A 22815-nucleotide genomic window follows, 5' to 3' on the forward strand; every position below is an offset into this window, starting at 1 on the left:
CCTTGAAACTTGCCCCCAGGGAGTCTGGCCACTTTTCTCCACACTGAGTCTTGGCGTTCTACTGGGCTCTGATAGATACGCATGATGGACCGTAGAAATCAAGTGACCATTCGTGGTTGAAAGAGAAGAAAAACATGTAAAATGAAATCTGTAAGTCTCCTATTTCTGGCTTAGTTCTTCTCGTCACTATTTATATCGAATTCTAAGATAAATTCCCAAATTATCTGGAACAAGCCATTAGGAACTTTATAATAATAACAAATCTGTTCTCTGTCCAGGGAACAGTCAAAGTACAATCTTTCATGGTGGAACTCCGCATCCACTAAATATGATGAAGGACGTGTCTTCATTGACGTATAAAGATTTTTGTTTTAAATGATAAAAGCAGGTTTCAGCAGAGTAGGATAGAACATATTTACATGAGAAAGAAAGGGAGAAGGAAGCACTTCTGAAAGGATTGACCCCTGGGCGATGGGACTGGCTTCGTTTCTTTTAGCTTGTCTGTGGTGGACCTAGATTTCAAACCCGGGGAATTCTAAGCAAATGTTTAAGATACACTTGTACACAACATATACTAAGGCTGTGTCGCCAGACACTCCTTTCCTGCTGCCATCAGATGCGGGATTTGTATATGCTGTGAGTGCGAATTTCAAGAATAAGATATTGTAGCTGGAGCCAACCATAGGACGAAAAATGGATGAGGCTGTGGATATAAAAGGACCAGATGAAGCTTGAAGCCCCATACACACGACGCCGGAGAGTGAACGACAGGACAGCACTGAGCAGCAGGGGCCTCCTCTGGTGCCGGTGGTTGGGAGAGGCTGGGGACGGTGAGGCTGGGGGGCTTGTCACCATCATATGGGATTACTTTCCAGCTGGTTTAAGGCCACTCTGGAGAAGAGTTGCTTTTCACAGAACCTGCCTTACCTTCCCTGCGTTTTAGGATGAAAAATTTTGTGAAAATATCGCGGAACCATCTTTGATTTGTGGTTTGGGTGGGTGTAGCTGCTTTCTCACTCGCTCTCCTGTTTGTTTTTGCGGAATCACATGTTACTCAATGCTCTGGTTGAGATTTCCAACAGGACATTCTACTTCTTGGTTGTCAGAGGCTGTAAATCCCCCGAGCTGGAAAGCTCTCTGAGAGGAGTTTCCTAAGCGGGGCCCCTTTTCTTCCAGTGGGTTGTTTTGCAGCTTTGAGCAATAGGTAGAATATAGGCATGCATTTGCATAAGGAAAGGATTGAGAAGATACTCATCAGCTGCTGACGGTACTGACTTCTGAGAAAGGGGCTGGGTGGACATGAGAGGGGACTTCACCTTTATTTGTATATTTCATACTGTTTTTAAAAAAAATTATCTGCATATTACTCATATTACCTATACCGTATATACATAAAAACACGTAAAGTAAAATACGAAGGAAGCAGACTTGGATATTTCCACTGAGACCGTGTGTGTGTGTGTGTGTGGTGGGTGGGAGGCGTGCAGACACCTTATATTGCCTTAAGATAGAGGCTTAAAAAGTGTCACAGTACTGATGCTCTGGCTGTGTGGTCAAGAATCGTAGCACGCTCACCTGTGGAAGCCTGTCCCCCTCCGAGGCGTGCCTGCCCCACTGCAGATAGCCGACGTCACTGCGGGTCAGGACTCCGTGTAGCGTCTCTTGAGACTCTCCCTTCTGACAGCCGTTAAAAACATTTGGACTGGCTCTTCCAGTTAAAATCATGTTCAAAACTGCCTAGATGACATATTTTGCAAATATGTACATTTTAGGTGGCAATGACACAAGGACTTAATTTCTTTTTTCTTTTAATAGTTATTTAAAAATTACCATTTTTACTGAAAAGAATGAAATCACACAATGTATAATTCTGGAAAAACGCATGTCATAAACATTCAGTAGGGCTAAACCATAGTTTCTTGACTTTTTTCTCGAGCCACATCCCGTAACTCCTCATGCGCCCCCCCTCAGATCTTACTGCCTCCCTCCCCTTCCATTTCTTTTAAACTGTGGTTTCTATGGTTGTAGTTTAAGAGGCATGAAGCTAAGATGCTTTCAGAGTACTTTTCTTTCAGTTATTGGGGATGCTGGTGGGTCTTGTCAAGATATTTCTAGTGTTTCTAGATGCTCAGGGATGTAGGGCTCTCAGGGCAGACTGGGAAGCACTGTCCTGGAAATCGGAAGGTCGAACCTGATGACAAACTCAGGGTAGCATCTTCTTAGTCTTTCGAAGACAACTTAATCACTTTTCACTTAAGGAGAGAATATGCTTAATTGACAAAAAAGCCTAATTCAGATTCTGCAGTAGAAAGGCAGAGTGTCATAACGCACCTGCCTGCACAGGAAGCCCCCAGCATGTGGTCGTAAGAGATGAGGCGTGGAGGTGTCTAGGTCCTTCTGGAGCCTGCAGAGTGGAGAAGCCATCAGCGCTCGGCCAGAGATGATGACTACCCAGGAACCCGCAGCCCCCACTCCCTCCACCCCCAACACTCGGCAGCACGACGGGCTCACCGTGTCACTGTCCCTCCCACAGCCCTTGCACCTTCCCTTCTCTCTCCAGGAGAGCTTCCAGGACCAGGGCTGCAGAGGTGACTGGGGAAGTGATGATGCAGTCGAGGAAGCCAGGGCAAGTGGCGAGGGAGAAGGGAGAAGCTACAGACCTCACATGTTAGAATCCCTGCATATGTGTGTGCTCTGTGTGGATGCTGGGCTCGGTAGAGAAACTGTTTGCTCTGAGTGACAAGGGACGCTTGGCTTAGCGTGCTAACACATGCCCAGTCCCGAGAATGCTGGCCCAAGGCAGATTTGGACAGACTGTTCAAGTGGAAAACACCAGCTTGAGGGTTAAGACCGTTTCTGCAGAAGGGCAGCCTCTACTGTCTCATCAGGCACCAAGCGGCGGGGTCCTACCCCAGACGAGGTAAAGTCGAGGTGGAAGGTGGCTCCTGCTGTCGCCTGGAGGGGGGTGCTGAGTAATGGGATGGGAGCGGCGTGTGTTCTTGAAAGAACCTAGTCACAGCACTGGAGGTCGTGCCCTTCTGTGAGTAAGACGTAAAGCCTTGGGTCCAGCGTGGGGAGCGCCTTGGTGGCATCAGATATGATTCGGGGCAGCGTTTCCTGAGCATGGCATGATTTTAGGTAGTATAGACATGGGCATTTAAAAAATTTTATGGTGATTGTGTTTTGTACATTTTTTATTTAGCACAGCAAATACATAATTTAAAGGATGTTCAGGAAGAGGCTGATATTTAAATGTGTTGATTTAAATAAAACAGCTAAGCAAATAATAATGCAAACGACAGGTTTAAGGAATACTGCTTTGGGTCTTGTAACTTCCCTCCTGGGCGCTCTCTATCGCTCGCTGACTCTCAAAAGCTTACCTTTCTTTCAGAGTCCAGAAAAGTCTACTTCTTCCAAGAGGCCTCCCTTGACTGCCCTGTTTGCTGGGGACCCTTCCTCCTCTGAATCCACTAAAACTCACTATCCTTACTCCTCACTTGGTGCATCAGGTACCACTGGGCCTTGCCCAGTATCTCCACGTACACCTCTGTCTTTCCCAGACTGGAACCGATGGGAGGTCAAGGCCTTGTCTTCTATTTGTATTTCCCACAACGCCAAGAACAGGGCTTTGAGTATCATAGAGACAAAATAAATATTTGTGGATATATTTTACCGTGCATACAAATAATAAGCTATTTTTATTTATGAACATTGTGATAAACTCGGTGTTGTCCTCCAATGTTTATAACCGCAAGAAGGAAACTTTTACTGTAATAGAAAAGCAGATTCAAACTTCCCTGATGACATCCACTTGCCCATTAATATGTCCACTAGAACAAAAATTGCCGTCATGTTTCCAATAGGGCATGAAACTATTTTTGACACAAGAGTGCATTTTTTATGTGACCCCAGAGCTGTAGGAAATACGTGTAGAATTTACCTTTCAAATGTTCTGGAGAAGATGAGGCTGTAAAGAAACAGGATGACACCATGGCTTCCTTCCCCTTTGAACTGTTTGGAAAACAAAAGAAAAGCACATTTGCCTAAAAGCAGTGCAGCCACGTGTATCTGTGGGCATGAATTCAAGGATTTACAGCCCGAGAGAATTTTTTTCTAGCTGCCTGAAGGACAGAGGTCATCCTCCCTCTCAAATGCATTCTCCCTCCTTGCTTCAGGCCTGCCAATGGCTCCATCCATTGTTCTCTTGGTTTTCACCCTGTCTTTCTTTCCTCCCCGCCCATCCTGTGATTCTCTTCACATCGTGGCTCAGACGTAGTGTATCTTTCCTCTCCATTTTTCTGGCGCCCATCCTAGCCTAGCCTCTCATGCTGCTCTTGGCTGGGCCCCTGTCCAGCCTCTCCTCAGCCTGGCACCCCTCCTCACTGCCCCTCTAAACTCGGGGGAGCAGAGAGGCCTCGCAGCAACAGCTTTGGTGTTACACAGACCTAGGTTCAAAACCAGTTCCACTACTTACTAACTCCTACTTACTAACTCCTTTGAGTTTCCATCTCCTCATTTGCGATTGCAGATGAAAATATCATTTTCCCCTATGTTTGTTGCAGAAGTTTAAATGGAGTGACGCACAGTACCTTTCTTGGTTCTTGGAACACGCCAGAACCACAGCAGAATTAGTATCTGTCCCTCTCTGAGCCGCTTCTCTCCTATCTCTTTGTTGGCCAGGTTGCTTTGCTGCTCAGGACACACCAGAGGTGCCCTGTGATCTCCAGGATCAAATCCAAATTGCCTGGCCAACAGTCAGGGCCTCTCATTAATTGGCCCCGTCTTAGCTTTAATCAATACTCAACCTGCTGAAAAGAAGCTCCTTGGCTAGCTTTCAAGACGCCCAGGGTGAAAGTCTCTCCTTGAAAGGTATTGAATCTGGAATTCTGTTAAACGCATGCACCTTTTTAAAAATTTGTCCCCTTTGCTATCTGTGACCTGGCAGGGGCAGGACCCTCAGGCAGCAGAACAAGTTCCAGTGCCATAGGAGCCAGACAGGAACGCAAATGGGTGCACTGAGGGGTGTGAGAGAAACAGGCAGAGGTGCAGCTGAGGTGAGCTGGAGAACACTTGTGTGTTAGTTTCCTATCACACACGTTGTGTGTTTGCTGCCACAACAAGTTACCGCCAACTTGGTCCAACGCGAGTTCATTATCTTTCAGTTCTGGAGGTTACATGTCCACCAGGAGTGTCACGGGAGTCCATCCAGACTGCTGGCAAGCCTGCATTCCTTCTGCAGGCTCTCTGGGAGCTTCTGTTTCCTGGCCTTTTCTGGCTTCTAGAAGCCGTTCCTGCTTGGCTCGTGACCCACATCATGTAGCCTCCTCTCCCTTTGCTTCCCTCGTCTCATCTCTTTCCCTCACTCTCCTGCTATCTTCTTTCCCTCATAAGACCCTTAGTATCAATTGGGCCTACCAGGAAAATTCAGATAATCGCCCATCTCAAGATCTTTAACTTAATCATATCTGCAAAGTCACTTTCACCAGATGGGTGACATCATTCAGCCTATCACCACCTGTCCAGTGGGAACTGCCACCTCCTATGTCAGTGAATTGGGGACAAGCAAGAATATAGGTCTAGTACAGTTAGTTTTTCTGATTTGTTGAACAAAGCTAAAAATCCTAGTTCTCATATATAAAGTGCTAGTAGTTTCTTGATCACAGCATTATATTGTATACCTTTTGGGTATGGTACCTGGTTTGAAGACCACCGCAGTGACAATAAAATGGAAAGTAGTGAATTAAAAAAAAAAAATGTGTCTTCTACACATTTCTAATTATAATTGACCGGGGAAATTTAAAAATCCTAATTAAAATTTGTGAAAATTGAAGCCTATACTACTATAATATGGCGCTTGTCTTTCACATCTCCCTGCATTCTTCTCCTTGTCCAGAATGTCTGGCTCTGTCTGTGTGATCCCAGCATGCAGTGTGAAGTGCTGTTAAACTCTCTTTACTTCAGTTTCCTTCTGTATACAGTGAGGATCATAATGGTACCTATTTCATGGGATTGTCGGGAGGATTCAGTGACTGCATAGATGGAGAGAACTATGGACTATGCCTGGCACACAGTGAACCCTCAATTAATGTTCACTATGGTTGTTGTTATCGTTATTATTGCAGCATTGTGATTTTGTTAATTATTTTTATAACACCCAGTGAGGGCAGGATGTGCTGGAGAGCATCGTTATTTTTACTAGACTGATTTCCTTGAGGGCAGGGTCTGTATTTTATTTATCATTGTCTCTTAGTGTCCACCTAGTCCATGGGAGCACTATGGTGAAACAGTTAAGGTCAGATGTTAGCAAACTTTTTCTGTAAAGGGCTAGATAGTAAATATTTTAGGCTTTATGGGACATATGGTCTTTCTGCCCTTGTAGCACAAAAGCAGCCACAGACAATACAAGTTGCCATGGCTATATTCCAGTGAAATTGTATTTACAAAGGCAGGCTGTGGAGCAAATTTGGCCCATGGGCCATAGTTTGCTAACCCATGGTTCCAAACTGCCTGGGTTCAAGTCCCAGCTCTGCTACTAACCTTGTGAGTTTCAGTTACTTCATCTCTCTGTAATTCAATTTCATTATCTGTAAATTGAAGGTGAAATGAAGTAAAGTATATAAAGCATTTAAAACTTCGTCTAATATATAAATAAGAAGTGTGAACTTATACTGGAATGCCTGACAGACAGTAGGTGCTCAATAAATGTTGCCTAAATGGTGAAAAAAAAAATCCTAGTTCTCATGGGGAGTTTCCTCATTGCTTTTGATGTTCACTGAGTCAAATTTTTAAAAATGCAACACCATGTGGGCTGATGCTGTGCATCATATGTGACGGGTGTCTTAGTATCCTGGGGCTGCTGTAACGAATTACTGGAAATCTGAATAGCTTAAAACAATAGGAATTTATTCTCTCCCAGTTCTGGAGGCCGGAGGTCTGAAGTCGAGGTGTCAGAACAGGGCCAGGCTCTCTCTGAAGGCTGCTAGCTCTCTCCTTTCGTCTGCCAGCTTCTGGGGGCTGCTGGCAATTCTTGGAGTTTCTTGGTTGTGAGCTGCATCACTCTAGTCTCTGCCTTCATTATCACCTGGTGTTCTCCCTGCCTGTCTGTGTCTACGTCCCAATTTCCTTTTCCTGTAAAGATACCAGCCACTGGATTAGGGCCCACCCTAATCGAGCATGACCTCGTCTTAACTCGATTGCATCTGCAAAGACCCTATTTTCCAATAAGGTCACATTCACAGGTATGAGGGGTTAGGATTCTAGCATAGCTTTTTGGGAGGATGTGATGCAACCCATGAAAACAGGTCTACTGCCCACAGGTAGCCCTTAGACGTCTAGCTTGAGATCTCTGCCTCAAGATGGGACACGAGAATGGGACACAGGACTGGTGCATTTTGATAGTGAACAGGGTTGGTAAAGGTCTGAATGGGGGCTGATCACAACATGCAGCCCCTGGTCAGGGGGTGCCCTTGAGGGAACATGCCATCAATTCCCCGCCTCACTGAGGAAATGGTGCCACCCTTGCCCAGCGTGGCTACACGATGGTCAGCTTGGGTCTGCTTGACTCAGGTCGCTCTTTCGCCCAGCCCACCTGTGCTGCATGGTCTGTTTCTGCTTAGGGCCTTTATTACTCGTTCCAGCTCACCTCCTAGCCTTTGACGAGAAAAGTCTGTGCACAGCTTCAGCTCTGAGCCTCTCTGGCTACACTGAAGAAGTGGGGGTCCTTCCTGCTGAATCAACTCTCCCAGGTCTGAGCTGAGGAGACAGAAGGTGGGGAAGGAAGCGTTTGCCTGTTTTTGCTGGAAGGGTCGTTTCTTACATGGTCCTCTCTATCTGCGTAACCCCATTAAACGTCTCCTGCCCACAACAGGGAGTCCCTAAGCAGGCTTCTAGCTTCACATTTCATGTCTGGTATTTAAAAATCTATCATACAGGTTTTATTAGTTTCATATTACTGCTGTAACAAATTACCATCAATTTAATAGCCTAAATAATACAAATTGATTATCTTATAGCTCTGGAGATCAGAAATTTGAAATGGGTCTTCTTGGGCCAAAATCAAGATGTCAGCAGACCTGCATTCCTTCTGGCTCTTCGAGTGGCCCTGCCCGCATCCCTTGGTTCATGCCCCACTTTCACCTCAGAGCCATCAGTGGCGTGGCTCTCTTCTCATATCACTGCACACTGATCCCTCCTCTGCCACATTTAAGGACCCTTGAGATGGTACTGAGCCCGCCTGGGTAACCCAGATAATCCTGTATTTTAAAGTCAGCTGATTAGCAGTCTTAATTCCCCTTTGCTGTGTAAGGTAACATTCACTGTTTTCAGGGGGTAGTGTGTGGACATCTTTGGGGGGCCATTCTTCTGCCTACCACACAGACCTCTGAGGCCTGGGGTAGCGAGCTTATCGAGATCACAGAGCTAGTACGCGGCTGGGAACTCATGCCCGTTTTCTGCCTCTATAGCCTTTGAAAGGATGAAGCAGAGAGTCGCATGGATCACATTTCCCCTTCCGTACAAGCCACAGGCATACAGCTTCGTGGTTACCCTGCTCCCTGTCCCCTGCTTTCACATTGTAGAGTTTTGATTCTTCAGAAAGCCAATGTTCATTTCTTTCTCCACAGCGGAATCTTGAAAAGCCTCTTCCACTTTCCACCACCCTACTTTGTCCCCTCCCCCTGGGGGTGGGGAACACCCACTGTGGGAGCACACTGTGTCGAAGGTGCTCACAGCAGAGGTGAGATGGGCCACCGTTTTCAGACTGGAAGTCACTTCCCTGGAGATGTGTGAATGGTCATTTTGGCCATTTAGACCAGGGCCTTAGTTGTCTGCCATTTTTCTGCTTAATCCATTAGATGAGGCAAGATCGCCTTAACAAAGAAATCCCGGCATATGCCCTCCGCCGCGTCGTTCTCTGGTTTGATCAGCCAAAGAGAAAGAGGCATTTGTGAGGGGCCTGTGTGTGATCTGGCCTCTTTCTAGGTTGTGGGGAGGGAGAGGCGGGCTCCTCTTTCTCTTGTTCCACCCTTTCTTAGCCTCAAAATGACCTGGTTTTCTTAACAAGCATCATTAGAAATACACTTTATAAAAGAAAGAAGCTTCCTGTAAGATCAGTTCAACATGAAGGAATTGTCTCAAGACTTAAACACTTACACACTGTAAATGATCATAGATGAATCTCTCAGTGGCTTCTTGCTCTAAAAGCTCAAACAGCTGGAGCTATAAATCAGGAACAGAAGATAAAAATGAAAAGGAAGATGAAAGTTACATCTATAAGATGTCAACTCATTGTTATTACCTCAAGGGAGCTTTTTGTTTCATCGCAAAATCGCATTGCTAAAAGCTGACATATTATCTTACCCAAAGCCATGTAAAACATACAGGGCACAATCGGTCTCACTTTAACATTCCTCAGTTTTAAACCAATATGAGATCTTGAGCAGTAAAACCATAAACAGATTTTTTTCCCCTAATAGGTAGAATTTAACTATGTTTAAATGGTGGATATGGAAATGCAGGTTATGACGGTTTCAGGTATGGGATGTTCTTGATCATGGTGGATTCTGGAAGGAGAACTTCTCAGCAGGATTCTCCACTTTGGCTGCTTGGATAGCCTACAGCCCTTGGTCTTGCCTGTTTGGAAGGTGCCTTCGGCCACATCAGACACTTGCAGGACACGGATGGGCCTCCACCTTCATTTCCGTGCTGAGTCTGGCACACGCTCAGGCTTCACTGGCCCTTCATCTGGCAGGATGGGCGGGATGCACTCACCTGCTCTGTGAAGTCATCCCCAGAGCAGTGAGGAGTCGAGGTGACGTAAGCGTCCTCAGTGACGAGACAGATTGTGGCCTTCTGAGCCGCTCCTGCAGCCCACAGGATGCCAGCGAGCGCAGCAGCCAGGGCCCGCCCCTGCTCCTGCCGGCTCACTGCACATAAGCTGCAACGCAGGAGGCAGAGTTAGGAACCCATGGGTGGGAACCGTCACCTGGCTGAGTGCCGGGGCCGTCCCTTCTGTGTCCCACCTGAATGCAGGGTGGGTGTATTCGGGTCCTTCATCAGCCTACACTGTGCGAATGTCACGGGCGGGGGGCCTTGTCGGCTCTGCCATCCCTGGAACTGGCATCCTCGTGGGGCAGCGTGTTCCCCCTGTGCTCTCAGCCAATCCCACCCTGTGCACTACTGCCCCCTGGAGTCCGCCACCGTCCTCTCCCTGGGCTCCAGCAGGGACCCATCGAACTATTTAACCCCATACACACGCCCTTTCCGAGCACGGCCCAAGCTCGCCTTCCACGTCCGCCTCCCAGGCCGCCATTCGCAGCCCTCTGCCCAGACGGACGGTCCCTCAGCGCATCTTCCACAATCCGCCTTTCCTCACGCACTCGCCTGCCTGTCTCTCAAGTGCACGCCACCACCGTGCTTTCTGCCCATCCCGTCCTAGACATCATTTGCGGTGACTTCAGGCGGCCTGAGGAACCTGTGGCTTACACTCACCTGGCACTTTCTAAGCACTTCACACGTATCACCTCATCTAACGGGAGGTAGAGACTCATTACTCCCATTCTAGAGGAGAGGAAGGCAAGGCGGAGACGTCGAGTACTCGGTCAGTCCTTCACCTTTAAAGTGAGGAGCAGGGGTTTGGACACAGGTCTGGCTCCTGACCATGTACCCACAGGGTAATCCCAACCCGTGAGACCCCCAGGAAAGGGGCCGATCTTTACTGCGCTCGTTTTCTCTGCAGGTAACAATGACAACTGTTGTCCTGATGAAGAAACATGTGGTAGAGGTTTATTGATAAGCTCAGCAGCGATTTATAGACCCCGTCCATCTCTGAGTAACAAAGAGCCCCGTCCTCCGAAACCCTGGCCCAGGCAGAAGGAGAACAAGGCGGAGTAGGAGCGAGAGCTGTGCCCGGGGTTGGGGAGGTTTCACAGCGGGGTCTGTGATGGGGTTACTCAGCACCCTTTGTTTAACACTGGCTGCTGGCCTGGTACTGTGCCGAAGGCTGTATATCCATGTAGCAAATGCTGTGTGCCGCATCGACAGCCCCTGGGATGGCCTTTACTTATTGGTGGACACGTCCCCCCGCTGCTCCGGGTACCGCTGCTAGTGGCTGCTACTTTTCAGTTTTCTCTGAAGAATTGGAGCTGCCTTCCCAGAAGGGACCAGGAGATATGCCCCTCTCCCAAAGGATGGCCCCTAGCCGAGGCCTGACTGGGGCGGAGGTACAAAGGCCCTGCCCCCTTATCTGAAGACGGGCAGCTGGCACTCTAGAGCTCCACTGACCAGGCTTGGGCTAGACGGCTCGGGAAACCACACTCTTCCTTAGCTTCTCCTTCCCTCTCCTGCTTCCCTTACTCTCTTACAGGCTTCCCCTGAGGGCATTCCCTTAATAAATCACTTGCACAAAGAATTCCCATCTTTGGCTCTGCTTCTAAGGAGGCTGGCAATTCATGATCTTAGAATATGTTACACATTTAGTTCCCGTTTTGGGTGATAACTAGGCCTGCCTGAGGGTGGATAGATGTCTTGTAATTATTTCTATTTCCTCTAATATCAAGCATGGAGCTTTGCACGTGATAGGGGTTCGTTAACTTCTACGAAAAAGGCATTGGAAGTGATTTTTTAGGTAGGCTCCTAACAAGCACTGTCTCCTTCGCCAGCCTGAACCCTTCATTTGTCGGGTTTGTCACCACCTCTCGTGTTCCTCCCTGGAACTGCTAGGTTGGGGCTTCCTGTGAAGCTTTGTCAAGTAAGCCCGCCTGAGAGCCCGTGCCTCGTTTTCCCTGGCAGGATGGTCTGCAGTAGAGCATGATGCTGTCAACAGTGTCGCTGCAACTGAATGTTGACAGTGACTCCAGGAGAGCCTCCAGTCATGAGATGCAGGCCCTCTGGGAGAGCCGGAGCCATGTCTGTCTCATGGGCGTGTCCCCTTCCTGAGGCGACCTGGGGGATTTTCCATCATGATTATGTAGCGTATAAAGTTCTGAAATGGGCAGCTCTGTCGAGTGCTTCTGTAGGCCTCTTACCTGGGCAAGTTGCAGTCTATCCCCTTCCTGGCAAACAACAAGTATTTGAGGATGGATCCTTGTACAGCCATCTGAATGCTCCGGGCGCCTCCCTAAAATGGGGCGGACGAATGTTGAGGGTGCGAAGGCCACCAGCAGGGCTCTACAATTGTAGGGGAACCACTCGGGGCCCACATTACTAAGGAGAAGCCTTGGAAATGGATGTCGGTCTCCGTTCTTCTCTGCAGCCTTGCCCCTCCTGGAATACGGCATCCTCTAGGCTTAGCGAAGGCACCCTTCCCCGAGGGCTGGCTCTGGGGATGAATGTCCTCCTCCACCTGCCTCCTCTAGGCCCCTGCTCCAGAGCAAACTTAGATTTATGGAGAGTAAGGAACTAGCTGGCTAGCCCTGGAGATTCCGTGCAAGTGGTGATCGATGCATGAATTACTGAGATTTTAAACAAGCCAGAAAGAAGCTTCTAGGTCTCCTCCTGCCTCTAAATCCTCAGGGATGCTTAGAACTTGGAGAGAAAGACCAGGAAAAGCCGGACTGGAAGGGGAACGGGGCAGGGGAGGGGTGAGTTTGAGACTTTGTTACAACCCAGACAGGATATTATAATTTTAAACACTGTTATCATGTAAGATTAAACTTTCAATTATAAATATGTTCTACATGTGATTGTAATGAAAACATGCTTTCATATGGATGAGGCTGGAAGGAAACGTAGCTAGGGAACACGGGATTGAGATTTTAAAAACTGTTGACTTCTGTTACCTTTCCTGCCTCCAAAGCGAAAGCCAGGTCAGAGAAAGGATCGTGGAAGCTGAAACAGGCCCTTCTCCAGTCGCGGCTGAAGATGTGGCCTGTGTTTGCAAACAGACTCTGGCGCAGCTTCTGAAAAGAAGGGAAAGGAACGGTTCCCACAAAGACGGTTCCTCCCCTATACTTTCCTCCCCAAAGAGCCGTAAGCGGGGTGGTGGCATCGCGGAGGAGGGCCTGTCCCCTCCCGCGTCGGGTTTACACGTTGCTCCGTCCCCTAGGTCGATTGTAAAGTTCTCTGCCAGAGCTTCAGGGCTGGTTCTCTCAGGACATGCCAACCTGAAGGCTCAGTGTCAACGCTGCACCTCGTCCCCAGGCGATTCTTGTCCCCGTGTCTGCCTCTCCTTCCACCGCCGGCCGCCTCTCCTTTACCCCTCCTAGTCCACCTCGGGTGTCCGCTCTGGCCTTAGGCCTCTGTCCCTGGATCCGTGACTCTGTAACCCCTGCCTCTCCCATGTGTGTGTCTTTCTTGCTCCAGAGAAAAAGGAATAGACAGGCCCCCGGGTTTCTAGCCTGAGAACAATGGTGGTTTAAATGATCCTGAGCGAGCATCCTCTGTGCTCCCCAGAATCTTTAAGGTTTTCCTGGATGCTCTACAGCTGGTTGCCATTCCTTCTGGAGCTTCGCAGAAAGATGGCAACAGGCCTTTACAGACCAACCACACGAAAAAGGAACCTATTCATAAGCAGAGAAGAATTAATCATCTGGCATGTGCTGGGGCCTACGTGGGCTACAGATACCCCACAACTCTGTAGAGACAGAGTGCTTGAAGTTCCATAAGTCAAGTTCAAAGTACACGAGAGGACAGAGAAAGGAGAACCGCTGACTGGAGTACTCGGGAAGGCTCCATGGAAGAGGCGGCATTTAGATGAGGCTGGCAAATGGCATCTAGCATTCACTGAGCGTTTTCTACGTGCCAGGCACAGGGCTAACTGCTTTACGTTCCCTAGGGGAATTTAATCCTTTGAGGTAGGGACCGTCTTACCCTTCTTTCACAGAGAAGTGTTTGCCTGCGGTCCCCCAGCTAGTAGAAACAGAGCTGGGATCTGCACCCATTCTAACCCCAGTGCTCCGCTCCCCAACCTCAATCGTGTACGTGCCCCCTTATGATGACTGTCACGTTGTGTGCCAATCATTATTCAAGTAACGTTTTCATGAGCTTGGGGCACTCTTTTATAACTTAGGAAACATTTATTTAAAAAGGACACTTTATATCACCTCCTTAAGTGGGAATCTAAATCACTTGCTGTACATGATAAAAAATATAATGGAATGAAAATGATGTTATCAAATTAACTAGAAACTGTGGCCTGTGAAAGCTCTGACTGAGCCCTGCACTCTTGAGTTGAAAAGGGAGTGTTCAGCAGTGTGGGTGTGCGCCACCCTGACAGTCTTTCTCCCCAGCCTGCCGGAGTGAGCAAGGGGCTCACTTTCCACGAGGTGACTCAGGTTATTCACTATGTCACTTACTTACTCCCCTTACTTACTCCTCTTTCCCCATGGGAAAGCACCCCATGCTCCAGCAGAGGCACACAGCCCGCTCTCTGGGACAAACCACACCTGGGCCTAGTGCCTGGAACAGAGGAGAAAGATCTGCAGACACTCACATGGTGCCCAGGGGTCTGTTCAGTGGGACCAGAGCACTGCGTGTGTGTTCCGGGGCCGCGGGGCAGGAAGCAAGTGGAAGCTGACCTGGGGCTGATCCTGGAGGGCTTCGAATATCACATTCAGGCATCAGAGCCAGCGGCAGAGTGTGGACAGAGGAACGTGGAGCCCAGCTGGCCAAGAACCACAGTACCTCTTTCCAGCTGTGCACGGAGCAGGCCCTAACGGACTCGAAGAAGGACGGATGCAGGAGAAGCAAGCACCTGGAACAGCCTTTCCCGGGTCTGACCAGGGTCTGGACCACGGCTGGAATTTATTTCCTGGTCATCTCTGCTCCCACCCTCAAAAGAAAAGACTGTCACTATAGAGAAACAGAGGCAGGTGCATTTCAGTGTGAGCAAGGGCTCAGAAGTGCACTTGAAGTAAAAGGATCTGTCTGGTACCTCAGGGCAACGACAAGTCAAGGAGAGGTCACAGATGGGCAGAGAGGCTGGGCACAGACCCAGCGTGCACCGTGGTCACAGAGGCCGCCAACCCAAGGCATCCCAACAGAGGACTGAAAAGGAACAGAAGTGTTTCCTTGGCATCAGGCGGCACAGCACAGGAGAAAGATCGACCACTCCCAGCTCTGGGGACGAGAAGCCCCATTCTGCTCCTTACTGACCACGTGAGCTTGGGCGGATGGCCCCACCTCTCCAAGACTTCATTCACTTATCCCGAAATGAGGACAACTCCTGCTCGGTCCACACTGCGGCTCTCATCGGAAGAGAAGGCGTGTAGAAAGGGCTTCAGCAGCCATAAGTGCAGAGTAAACGTAGAGTGCTGCGACCTTTGTGAAAACACAGCCCGTCTCCCCAGGAACATCCTGAGCCGTAGGGAAGGAAGTCCCAACGCAGACGGGGAAGACCAGAGAGGGGCAGGAACAAGGGAGGAGAAGCACAGAGAATGAAGACCGTTCAGAGTAAGAAGGCTTAGGACTCAAATTCCAATTTGAAAAATTCTGCAAGCCCAAGCCTCCAGGATGAGTCATCTTACCTGGGTAACATTTGCTTTCTTATCCAATATAATTTCTAACAAGACGAGCGTATGTTGTTGGGCTGCCTGGTAACTAGACACCAATGGTAAATGGTCCTAATAAATGACTGTAACGATCGTTCTTATTTAACACAATCAAGCGCGGCTTATAGTTTTCCCTTTTCACTTTGTTAGTGTTCCAGGATCGGTAATGAACGCCTCTCTTTCCTGATTGCCGTGATGATGATCATGGCGATGATGATTATTACGCACACGCACACACACACGCACACACACGGGGAGACAGAGGTCCCGGATCATTCTTCCCAACACGTTTAATTTCCTTACTCTGACTGCCTTGTCCCCTGTCCCTGGGCTTAGAGTTTCCCTGTGACCACCTGGCCCCGTCCAGTCCTCTCCCTCCAACACCCCAGATGAAGGTAGAATAATTCTCTTTGAAACTCCTTCCCTAAATCGTTTTTCACCTTGGAAATTGCTGGGCTATCATAGAACCAGAGATTTTAGAGTTCGTGAGTGCTAAGCAGACATGTCTCTCCCAGCCCATCATGTAGAGTGGCAGACTTTGTTCATCGTGGGTTTCACAGCATCTGGTGTAGTGCCTGGTACGCAGTAGGCTCACAATAAGTATTTGTTAAATTAAAAAAGTATATAATTCTGCCCTTTCATTGTACAGTTAAACGACTCCAGGCCCAGAGCAGTTAGGTGGTGTGCCCAAGGTCGGGTAGTTAGTAAATGGTGGTGCCAGGACCCAAACTCGAGCCTTCCCACTTGTCCCTGTCAGGGTCCCAGCAGGAAACAGATGGCACTCTCAAGTCAGGGTGATTAACTGGAGGAAGGTTGGATACAGGGACTGTCTACAAAGATGTGGGCTGCATGGGGAAACCACACTGCTGATGCGGGGTCCCCGGGCTGGCCACAGGAAGCAGTCGTTATGTCCCCTAGACAGGAAGGGGCCGGGGAAGGAGTGGTTACCTGGACCAGGAAGGAGAGAGTCCTGGGACAGGACTGCCAGAGAGCGGGAGCGATTCAGCCAGCTCTGCACAACCTGACTGCCTCCCCTCTCCTCCCTCCAGCTCCCTCGGGGCTCCCAATGGGCAATGCAACGGGAGGCCAGAGGAGGGAGCCTTGTGATGGGGTCCCTAATAGGTCAGTCTCCTGGGCAGAAAGCTGGGTGGAGAAGGGAAGAGAGGGCATCTGAAGGGTCCACGGGTGATATCCACTACCCCACCCTGTGATGCCTCTCTAGGGGATTGTCCAGAGCACGGAATTAATTAACTAAATGTCCACTGAGGCCCATCGATCAGCCAGATCTTATGCGGGGGGCACCAAGCTGTGCTTCCTGCTCCCCAGAAGCCACCCCATTGCCTGTTATCCTCTATTAAAGCTTCCTTCATCTGAGTCTTCCCCAGCATATTTTGATCTCCCAGTATTACATTTTTAGTACGATCCTGCTGGGTGGTATTGCAGATACACCAGGGCTTTGTTTCTTGGCTGCTGATAAAAGAGGCCACAGGAATGTGTTCCAGCCTGGGTGCTGGAGAAGGGCCTGGAGATGGAGGAGCATGAGGAACTGCCAGTGGAGGGCAGGAGGCAGCCGGGTGGGGCTGGTGGAGGAGCCCAAGGCGGGAGCTCACCTTCTCCACAATGTCACAGGGGCCAGCAGCCTTGACGGGAGGTCCGTACACCACACACACTCTAAGATGTTAGGCTTGGGGAGGAAGAAGGCTGTCGTATCGGAAACAGGGCAACGAAAGGTGAGAAACAGGAGAGCTGGGGAAACTGAGGGGTAGAGGGGGGCCCCCCCTCCTTTCCCAGCAGATTCCCAGCAAAGAATGTGTGCTGATGCCAGGAAACCCATGCCTCCTGCTCCAAACAGAGTGGGAAGGACAGCAGAAGGACAACAAAGGGCGTCCCCAGTGAGTACTGGGCTTCAGTCGCTCTGATAATTTGCCGGGCGGCTGCTCTGCTGAAACATCCACGAGAATTGGTCAAGTTTTCAAACTGCCTCCCTGGGACACACGTACTCAGGACCCCAAGCCTCATCATCCTGAAATCCCAGGGTGTGTTTAATTAACCCTGCTGCTGTTTAAAGAACACACCATCATCGGGCCCACGTAATGGGAACAAGTCCAAATTCACTTTTTTAAAAGAAAAATCAATTACCTCTACTTCTGGGACTCCCTTAACACTCCGTTGACTCTGTTTCAGATTTTTTGTCTCCCAGGCCCTTCCAGAGGGAGGGAGTTACCTTGGCAAAGTCACTGGGGGTCTCCAGGTGCCTCAGGTTTGTGTTTGCAGAGAAGTGGGAGAATTGAGACTCAGACCCTCCTGCCTCCCTCCACAGTATAGAGACTAGAAGACTCTGGAAACATCTGTGAAGGCTTTTCTCTATTTTTAAAATTTGTATGTGTGTTTTTAAAAATAGATTGTACATTCACATGGTTCAAAATCCAGAGAACACAGAAAGGTATGATGAGAAAAGACTCCCTCCCACCACGTCCCTCGGCCCCCTCCGCCCCCACCGTTACAGATTACGATGTCTTCTGGAATTTATGTTTGCATTTACAGTCAAATGCCGATATAGAATCATGGCTTTCTCTCCTTTTTCACATCAAAGGTAGCCTATTTCCAGATATGTGTAAATTTTGAAATGACATTCTCCATGGAAATTCATTACAGAGGCCAAGAATGGATTGCCTACATTGTTCATTAAAACGTCGTCTTGCCAAGTAGAATACAGACGGTGGCCCTCATCTTGGGTTCTGTAACACAATGTGGGCAGAATGAGCCCCGAGGCCTGCAGACCCTAACAGGGTGACGCGTCACCTGTCTTCATGCCCCAAAGGAGAGCCATCGACTAGGCACAGAAGTAAGGCACCACCAGGCCAGCAAGGCCAGGGAGCAAAGTGCAGCACTTTTGTGAGCCCTGCTGGCCATCTCCTGTGACATCTGGCATTCAAGCGAGAAAGGGAGATGCAATGCCAAGGGAAGATTTGTGACAATAAGAGCAAGTGGACCTCCCGGTACATTTGTGCCATGGGTGTGACAGCAGAGAGGGTTGCTCTGCAAAGCTGTCAGGAGATGTGAGATAAAAAAGAGTTTTGGGGCCGCAGTCCCTCTATGTGATGACGTCCCGGCTGGGAAGCTTAAGGAAAGGCTATCTTGAGGGTTGGAAATATTGCAGTCAGGCCTGGCCCTTGCGCTCAAAAAGCAGACAGAGACTGCAGTTTCCAGCAGGGTGTTCCAGCCCCTGCTCCTCCCTCCTGGCAGGGACCCTGCGTGCAGTGCACAGACCGTGGAGCCCTACGTGTGTGGCCGGCCTGGCTGCAGGGCAGGTACTGCTGCTGTTTGCCTGGATGACCATGCTGGTCTGGTGGTTTCCACAAGCATGCCTGGGTGTGGGGCAGCACGTCGTCATGAAGCAGGTGCTTCTTCCAGCTCTTGCTCTGGGGCCCCGAGGAGAAGTCTCTGCCTGAGGTTCCAGAATGTAGAGCGGAGGTTGGGGGATGGGGTGATTGAGGGGAAGTCGTGCGGAGAAGCCCTGAGTTTCATTACAGCTGGGAGGGCAATGAAATTGGAGGGGTCCCTCACCCTACCTGGCACTTTCCCCTGGACTGACCCCTGGCTTAGCCCCTTCAGTTTCCAGTCACAACTCTTTGACCATGACAGCTGGCCCTTTGGACACTCACCGAGGCACTGCCTCCAGCCCTGGCCAGTTTGCTCCACTGAGATTCTGCCAGTCTTCCCCCTGGCTGGGTCTCTGCCTCGGCCTCTCGCCCCCACCCTGGTCAAGTGTTGAACCAATGCTCCCTGGGACCGGTAGCTTCCCGATCCACTTGGATCCTCAAATATGGGTTCTTTTCAAATCTGCATATGAGTCAGCAGCCCCACAAAGCGTTTCTTTCTTGAGATCTGCTCCTTGTCTCAGGACTGGGCCTGGCACGGGTCCCCAGCCGGCGCGCACACGCATAGGGGCCGGTCTCGCGCATCCACGGCTGTTTACGCATCGGCCGCGCTCGCGTCTGCCCTATCCTACCGCGTGCAGTGAGTTATTCTAATTTAAGTCCCTCGCTCCCGCAAATTTAACTGTCAGATTGGGGAAGTGACTAAAGACTCAGAGTTTGGGAGGAAAAGACTGTAACATCACCTGTGTCCTTGAAAAATGCCATAAATAAATCATTTTAATTATATTCTCCTTTTACCCGTAACAACCAACAACCGTCTGTAGTCTTATCTTCAGGAATGCTCTCACATGACAGCAGATAAGATTCCCCAGCCTTGTTGTTTGGGGAAGATTACGTTTCGTTTCATGTTTAATTGACAAGTTATGCTTACCGCGGCCATAGCTCGGGAGATGGGAGAGCCGGCGGATCTGGAAGAGATGATAGAAGCCTTGGGAACACAACAAAGGTGACCTGATGGCAAATGCCCTTGTCCCCTGGGCTGAGGTGCGCATGCTCCATCTTCACTTTCATCAGCAAACACGCGGCTGCCGTCAGGGTCCTGTGTGAAATGCCACCAAGAAAACAAAGCACAGGCAGCTGGAGATGACCTTTCCTTCCCTTTTCTCTGTTTCTCTCTGAAATATCAATGTTCAGAAAATGTTGTCTCCCTTTTAAAGATGTCTGAAAATTGTGATAAATAGCAATAAAAGAGGCAGAAAAATCTCAGTGTCGGTGTCAAAGGGGCTCCTTATAGGTTTATGTGACTAGGAGAGGTTAAATGTAACTATGGAAACATAATTAATGCTATCAAGACCTTGACTTGAAATTATGTCTAGAGAAGAATGTAAATGTCACTGTCTCTTGTTTTGAGAAGAAAACATTTTACAAACAATGAATGAATCTTTCCAGTCTCTACGAGGGGTTTCTCCTTGTGTTGTTAACTGGCCAGTCAATGAAGCCAGTGACCTCCTTTTAATTCTCTCGGATTCCTGTTCCCCAGTGAGTGCAATCGTTTCTTCTTTAAAAAACCCAACCCCAATTGTTAAGAAAAAAATCTATTTTTACTTTTCTTGACCGATTCTCATGGCATTTAAATCAGTTAGCATCAACCTTTCTTCCAATTTACCTTTTATACTACTGTCCGCCCTGTTGGCAGCTGAAACATGAGGCAAACTGCCTTCTCAGTTTGTCCCGGTTCCTAGAGGTGCGGATGCTTCCTTATCTCAGAAACACAGCATCTCGGTCACAGACGACGGAGGGGATAAGATGCCGTTTGCAAATCAAATAGAAGATCTTCACATGGGTGCAGTGGGTTTCTCTCACTTTGTGTAAAGTCTAACTTGACCGTTATTTATTTTTTTTCCTTCCAAATCTATTCCCCTAAATGGCAGCCATCTCCATGTAATACTTCCACGACTGAAAACAGAAGCATTATCTCCTCGACTCTAATTCAGACTGTGGTTAAGAGAGTTTTAGCACAAATACGGCTTTTTGATCACAGATTCCTTGAGTCAGATGCTTTAGCGTCATGGTTAAAGTATTAACAATTCGGTTGTTTGATCATATCGTATACGAGTGCCCGCAAAATCACTTTAATATTTTTGTGCTGTGTTTGTTCAGTGACTGAATTAACATCTGAAATACAAAGTCCATTTCCTTCTAACCTTTTCAGATTGCACGAGGGAAAGACGTCTTTCATCTTAAGCTGTACAACAAATTTTAAGATACCTTTCTAATACCTGAATTGAGTCGTCTTTCCCTTATTTGACAATGGTGAAGGAAAACAATTTCTCAGAAGCCGAATAAAGATGAGAACTATTTTCCAAACTCCTTTTCTGCAGGGACCCTGAAGCTCTTGGTTGTCAGAATCGAGTGTTATTTCACAAGTAGGAACTCTAGATTCTAATATTACTTTTTTCTAAAATAATAACTATAGGGTGCTGTTAATGATGAAAAGTAGGTCTGAAAAGTAGGGAGAGATTTTTGTGAAAAAACGAAGCACAAGAAAAGATCTTCAACAGGGTTTTGAGTTTCAGGTTGAGGTTAAACGCTGGGGCCCCCGAGTGAGAGCATGTGCACAGAATAAATGCAGATTATGCTGCTAATGTGCTTGTTTGAAGAAGCGACTAGAGGAAAACACATTGGCTTTGAGAAAAGTGCTTACCTGAGGAGCAGTATTACTAGTTCCCAACCTATAAATGAAAGAGAAAATATCAAGTAAATTACTGACTCTCTTCAACTCTCACACCCTCACACCTCCTCAAACCCAGCCTCGCCAGGCAAGTCTCTTTCTGCAGGTATTTATACCTGACACATTTCAAACGTGAATCTATAATGGAGACTTCTCAAGTCTTCTAAAATCTCTCTGGTTTTGGAGGAATGAGAAAACAAGGAAATCTTACCTGTGGAAACTAAAGATTTCCCTCCACTTGTCCAGAAGTGAAATTTTCCTAGTTATCGCCTCTAAATCCAGCTGTTGGGAGCCTCGCTCCTGGTCGGAGGCCTCCATGTCCCTCTGGATAACGTGAGGGACTGGAGGAAGATGGGAGAGGGCGGTCTGGCAGCGGCGAAGCAAGGAGGCTGGCACACACGGCCAGGGGAGAGAGCCGCCGTGCTTCTGGCCAGCAAGGAGTCTCGCCACTCAACTGCAGAGCAGGATTAAATTTTCATCAGAGGTGGGGTACTTGCTGCGGTTTTGTTCCCTGTATAGACGCCATGAATGATTAACGCAAGACACAGATTTACAAACAAAAGGACTGCAATTACTTCTCTGTATCAAAGCATCTGGGATGATTTAAAGGACGAGGGTACCACGCTGGTGGAACGTGATGGTGCTTGGTGCCGTGGTGCTTCTGTGCAAATGCTTGTGGAGCAGAAATACGCAGCCAGAGGGGATAAAAGCCATCCTGTTGACACTGAAAAGCTCACCAACTACTGCCGGGCAATATGTAGGCCAAGGGGGAAACTGACCAGCAGATGTTTGCTTACAGTTCTGGAGACAGAAGTCTTGCACACTGTTTGAAGAAGGACTGGTTTGATTTGTTTCCGGGAGAAGGCAAAGCATGTCTCTTCCTATTGGCTGAATGAAACATAGCTGCAATAAGTGGCATAATAAACAATATTCATTGTTGTGATGGTTCATGTTATGTGTCACTTTGCTGGGCTCTGGTACCCAGTTTTTGGGCAAACACTAGTCTAGATGTTGCTGTGAAGGTATTTTTTTGGTTGTGATTAACATTTAAATAGTAGATTTTGAGAGAAGTGGATTACCCTCCAAAACATGGGTGGGCCTCATCCAATCGGTTGAAGGCCTTAAGAGAAAAGACTGAAGTCCCCCGAAGAGGAAGGAGTTCTGCCTCCCTGCAGCCTTCAGACTCGAGACTGCAACTCAACTCTTCCCTCGGTCTCCA

General features: G+C 48.5%; 1 protein-coding gene across 1 annotated transcript in view; it reads right to left on the reverse strand.

Moving 5' to 3' along the window:
* The window catches only part of MINDY4B (MINDY family member 4B), a 33558-nt gene extending 11176 nt beyond the window's left edge, over nucleotides 1-22382 (reverse strand). The window contains exons 1-10 of the mRNA XM_044755300.2: nucleotides 21808-22382; nucleotides 21570-21597; nucleotides 19797-19964; nucleotides 12777-12896; nucleotides 12024-12115; nucleotides 9769-9934; nucleotides 9151-9216; nucleotides 3941-4011; nucleotides 2332-2404; nucleotides 1576-1737 (exon numbers count right to left, since the gene is read on the reverse strand). Of these exons, the coding sequence (XP_044611235.1) occupies nucleotides 1576-1737; nucleotides 2332-2404; nucleotides 3941-4011; nucleotides 9151-9216; nucleotides 9769-9934; nucleotides 12024-12115; nucleotides 12777-12896; nucleotides 19797-19964; nucleotides 21570-21597; nucleotides 21808-21914 (1053 nt within the window). The 5' untranslated portion in view covers nucleotides 21915-22382. The remainder of the gene's footprint in view (nucleotides 1-1575; nucleotides 1738-2331; nucleotides 2405-3940; nucleotides 4012-9150; nucleotides 9217-9768; nucleotides 9935-12023; nucleotides 12116-12776; nucleotides 12897-19796; nucleotides 19965-21569; nucleotides 21598-21807) is intronic.
* Nucleotides 22383-22815: the final 433 nt, after the last annotated feature.

The sequence above is a fragment of the Equus asinus genome, chromosome 21 (genome assembly GCF_041296235.1).
Source record: "Equus asinus isolate D_3611 breed Donkey chromosome 21, EquAss-T2T_v2, whole genome shotgun sequence".
In the NCBI taxonomy this organism is placed as follows: Eukaryota; Metazoa; Chordata; class Mammalia; order Perissodactyla; family Equidae; genus Equus; species Equus asinus.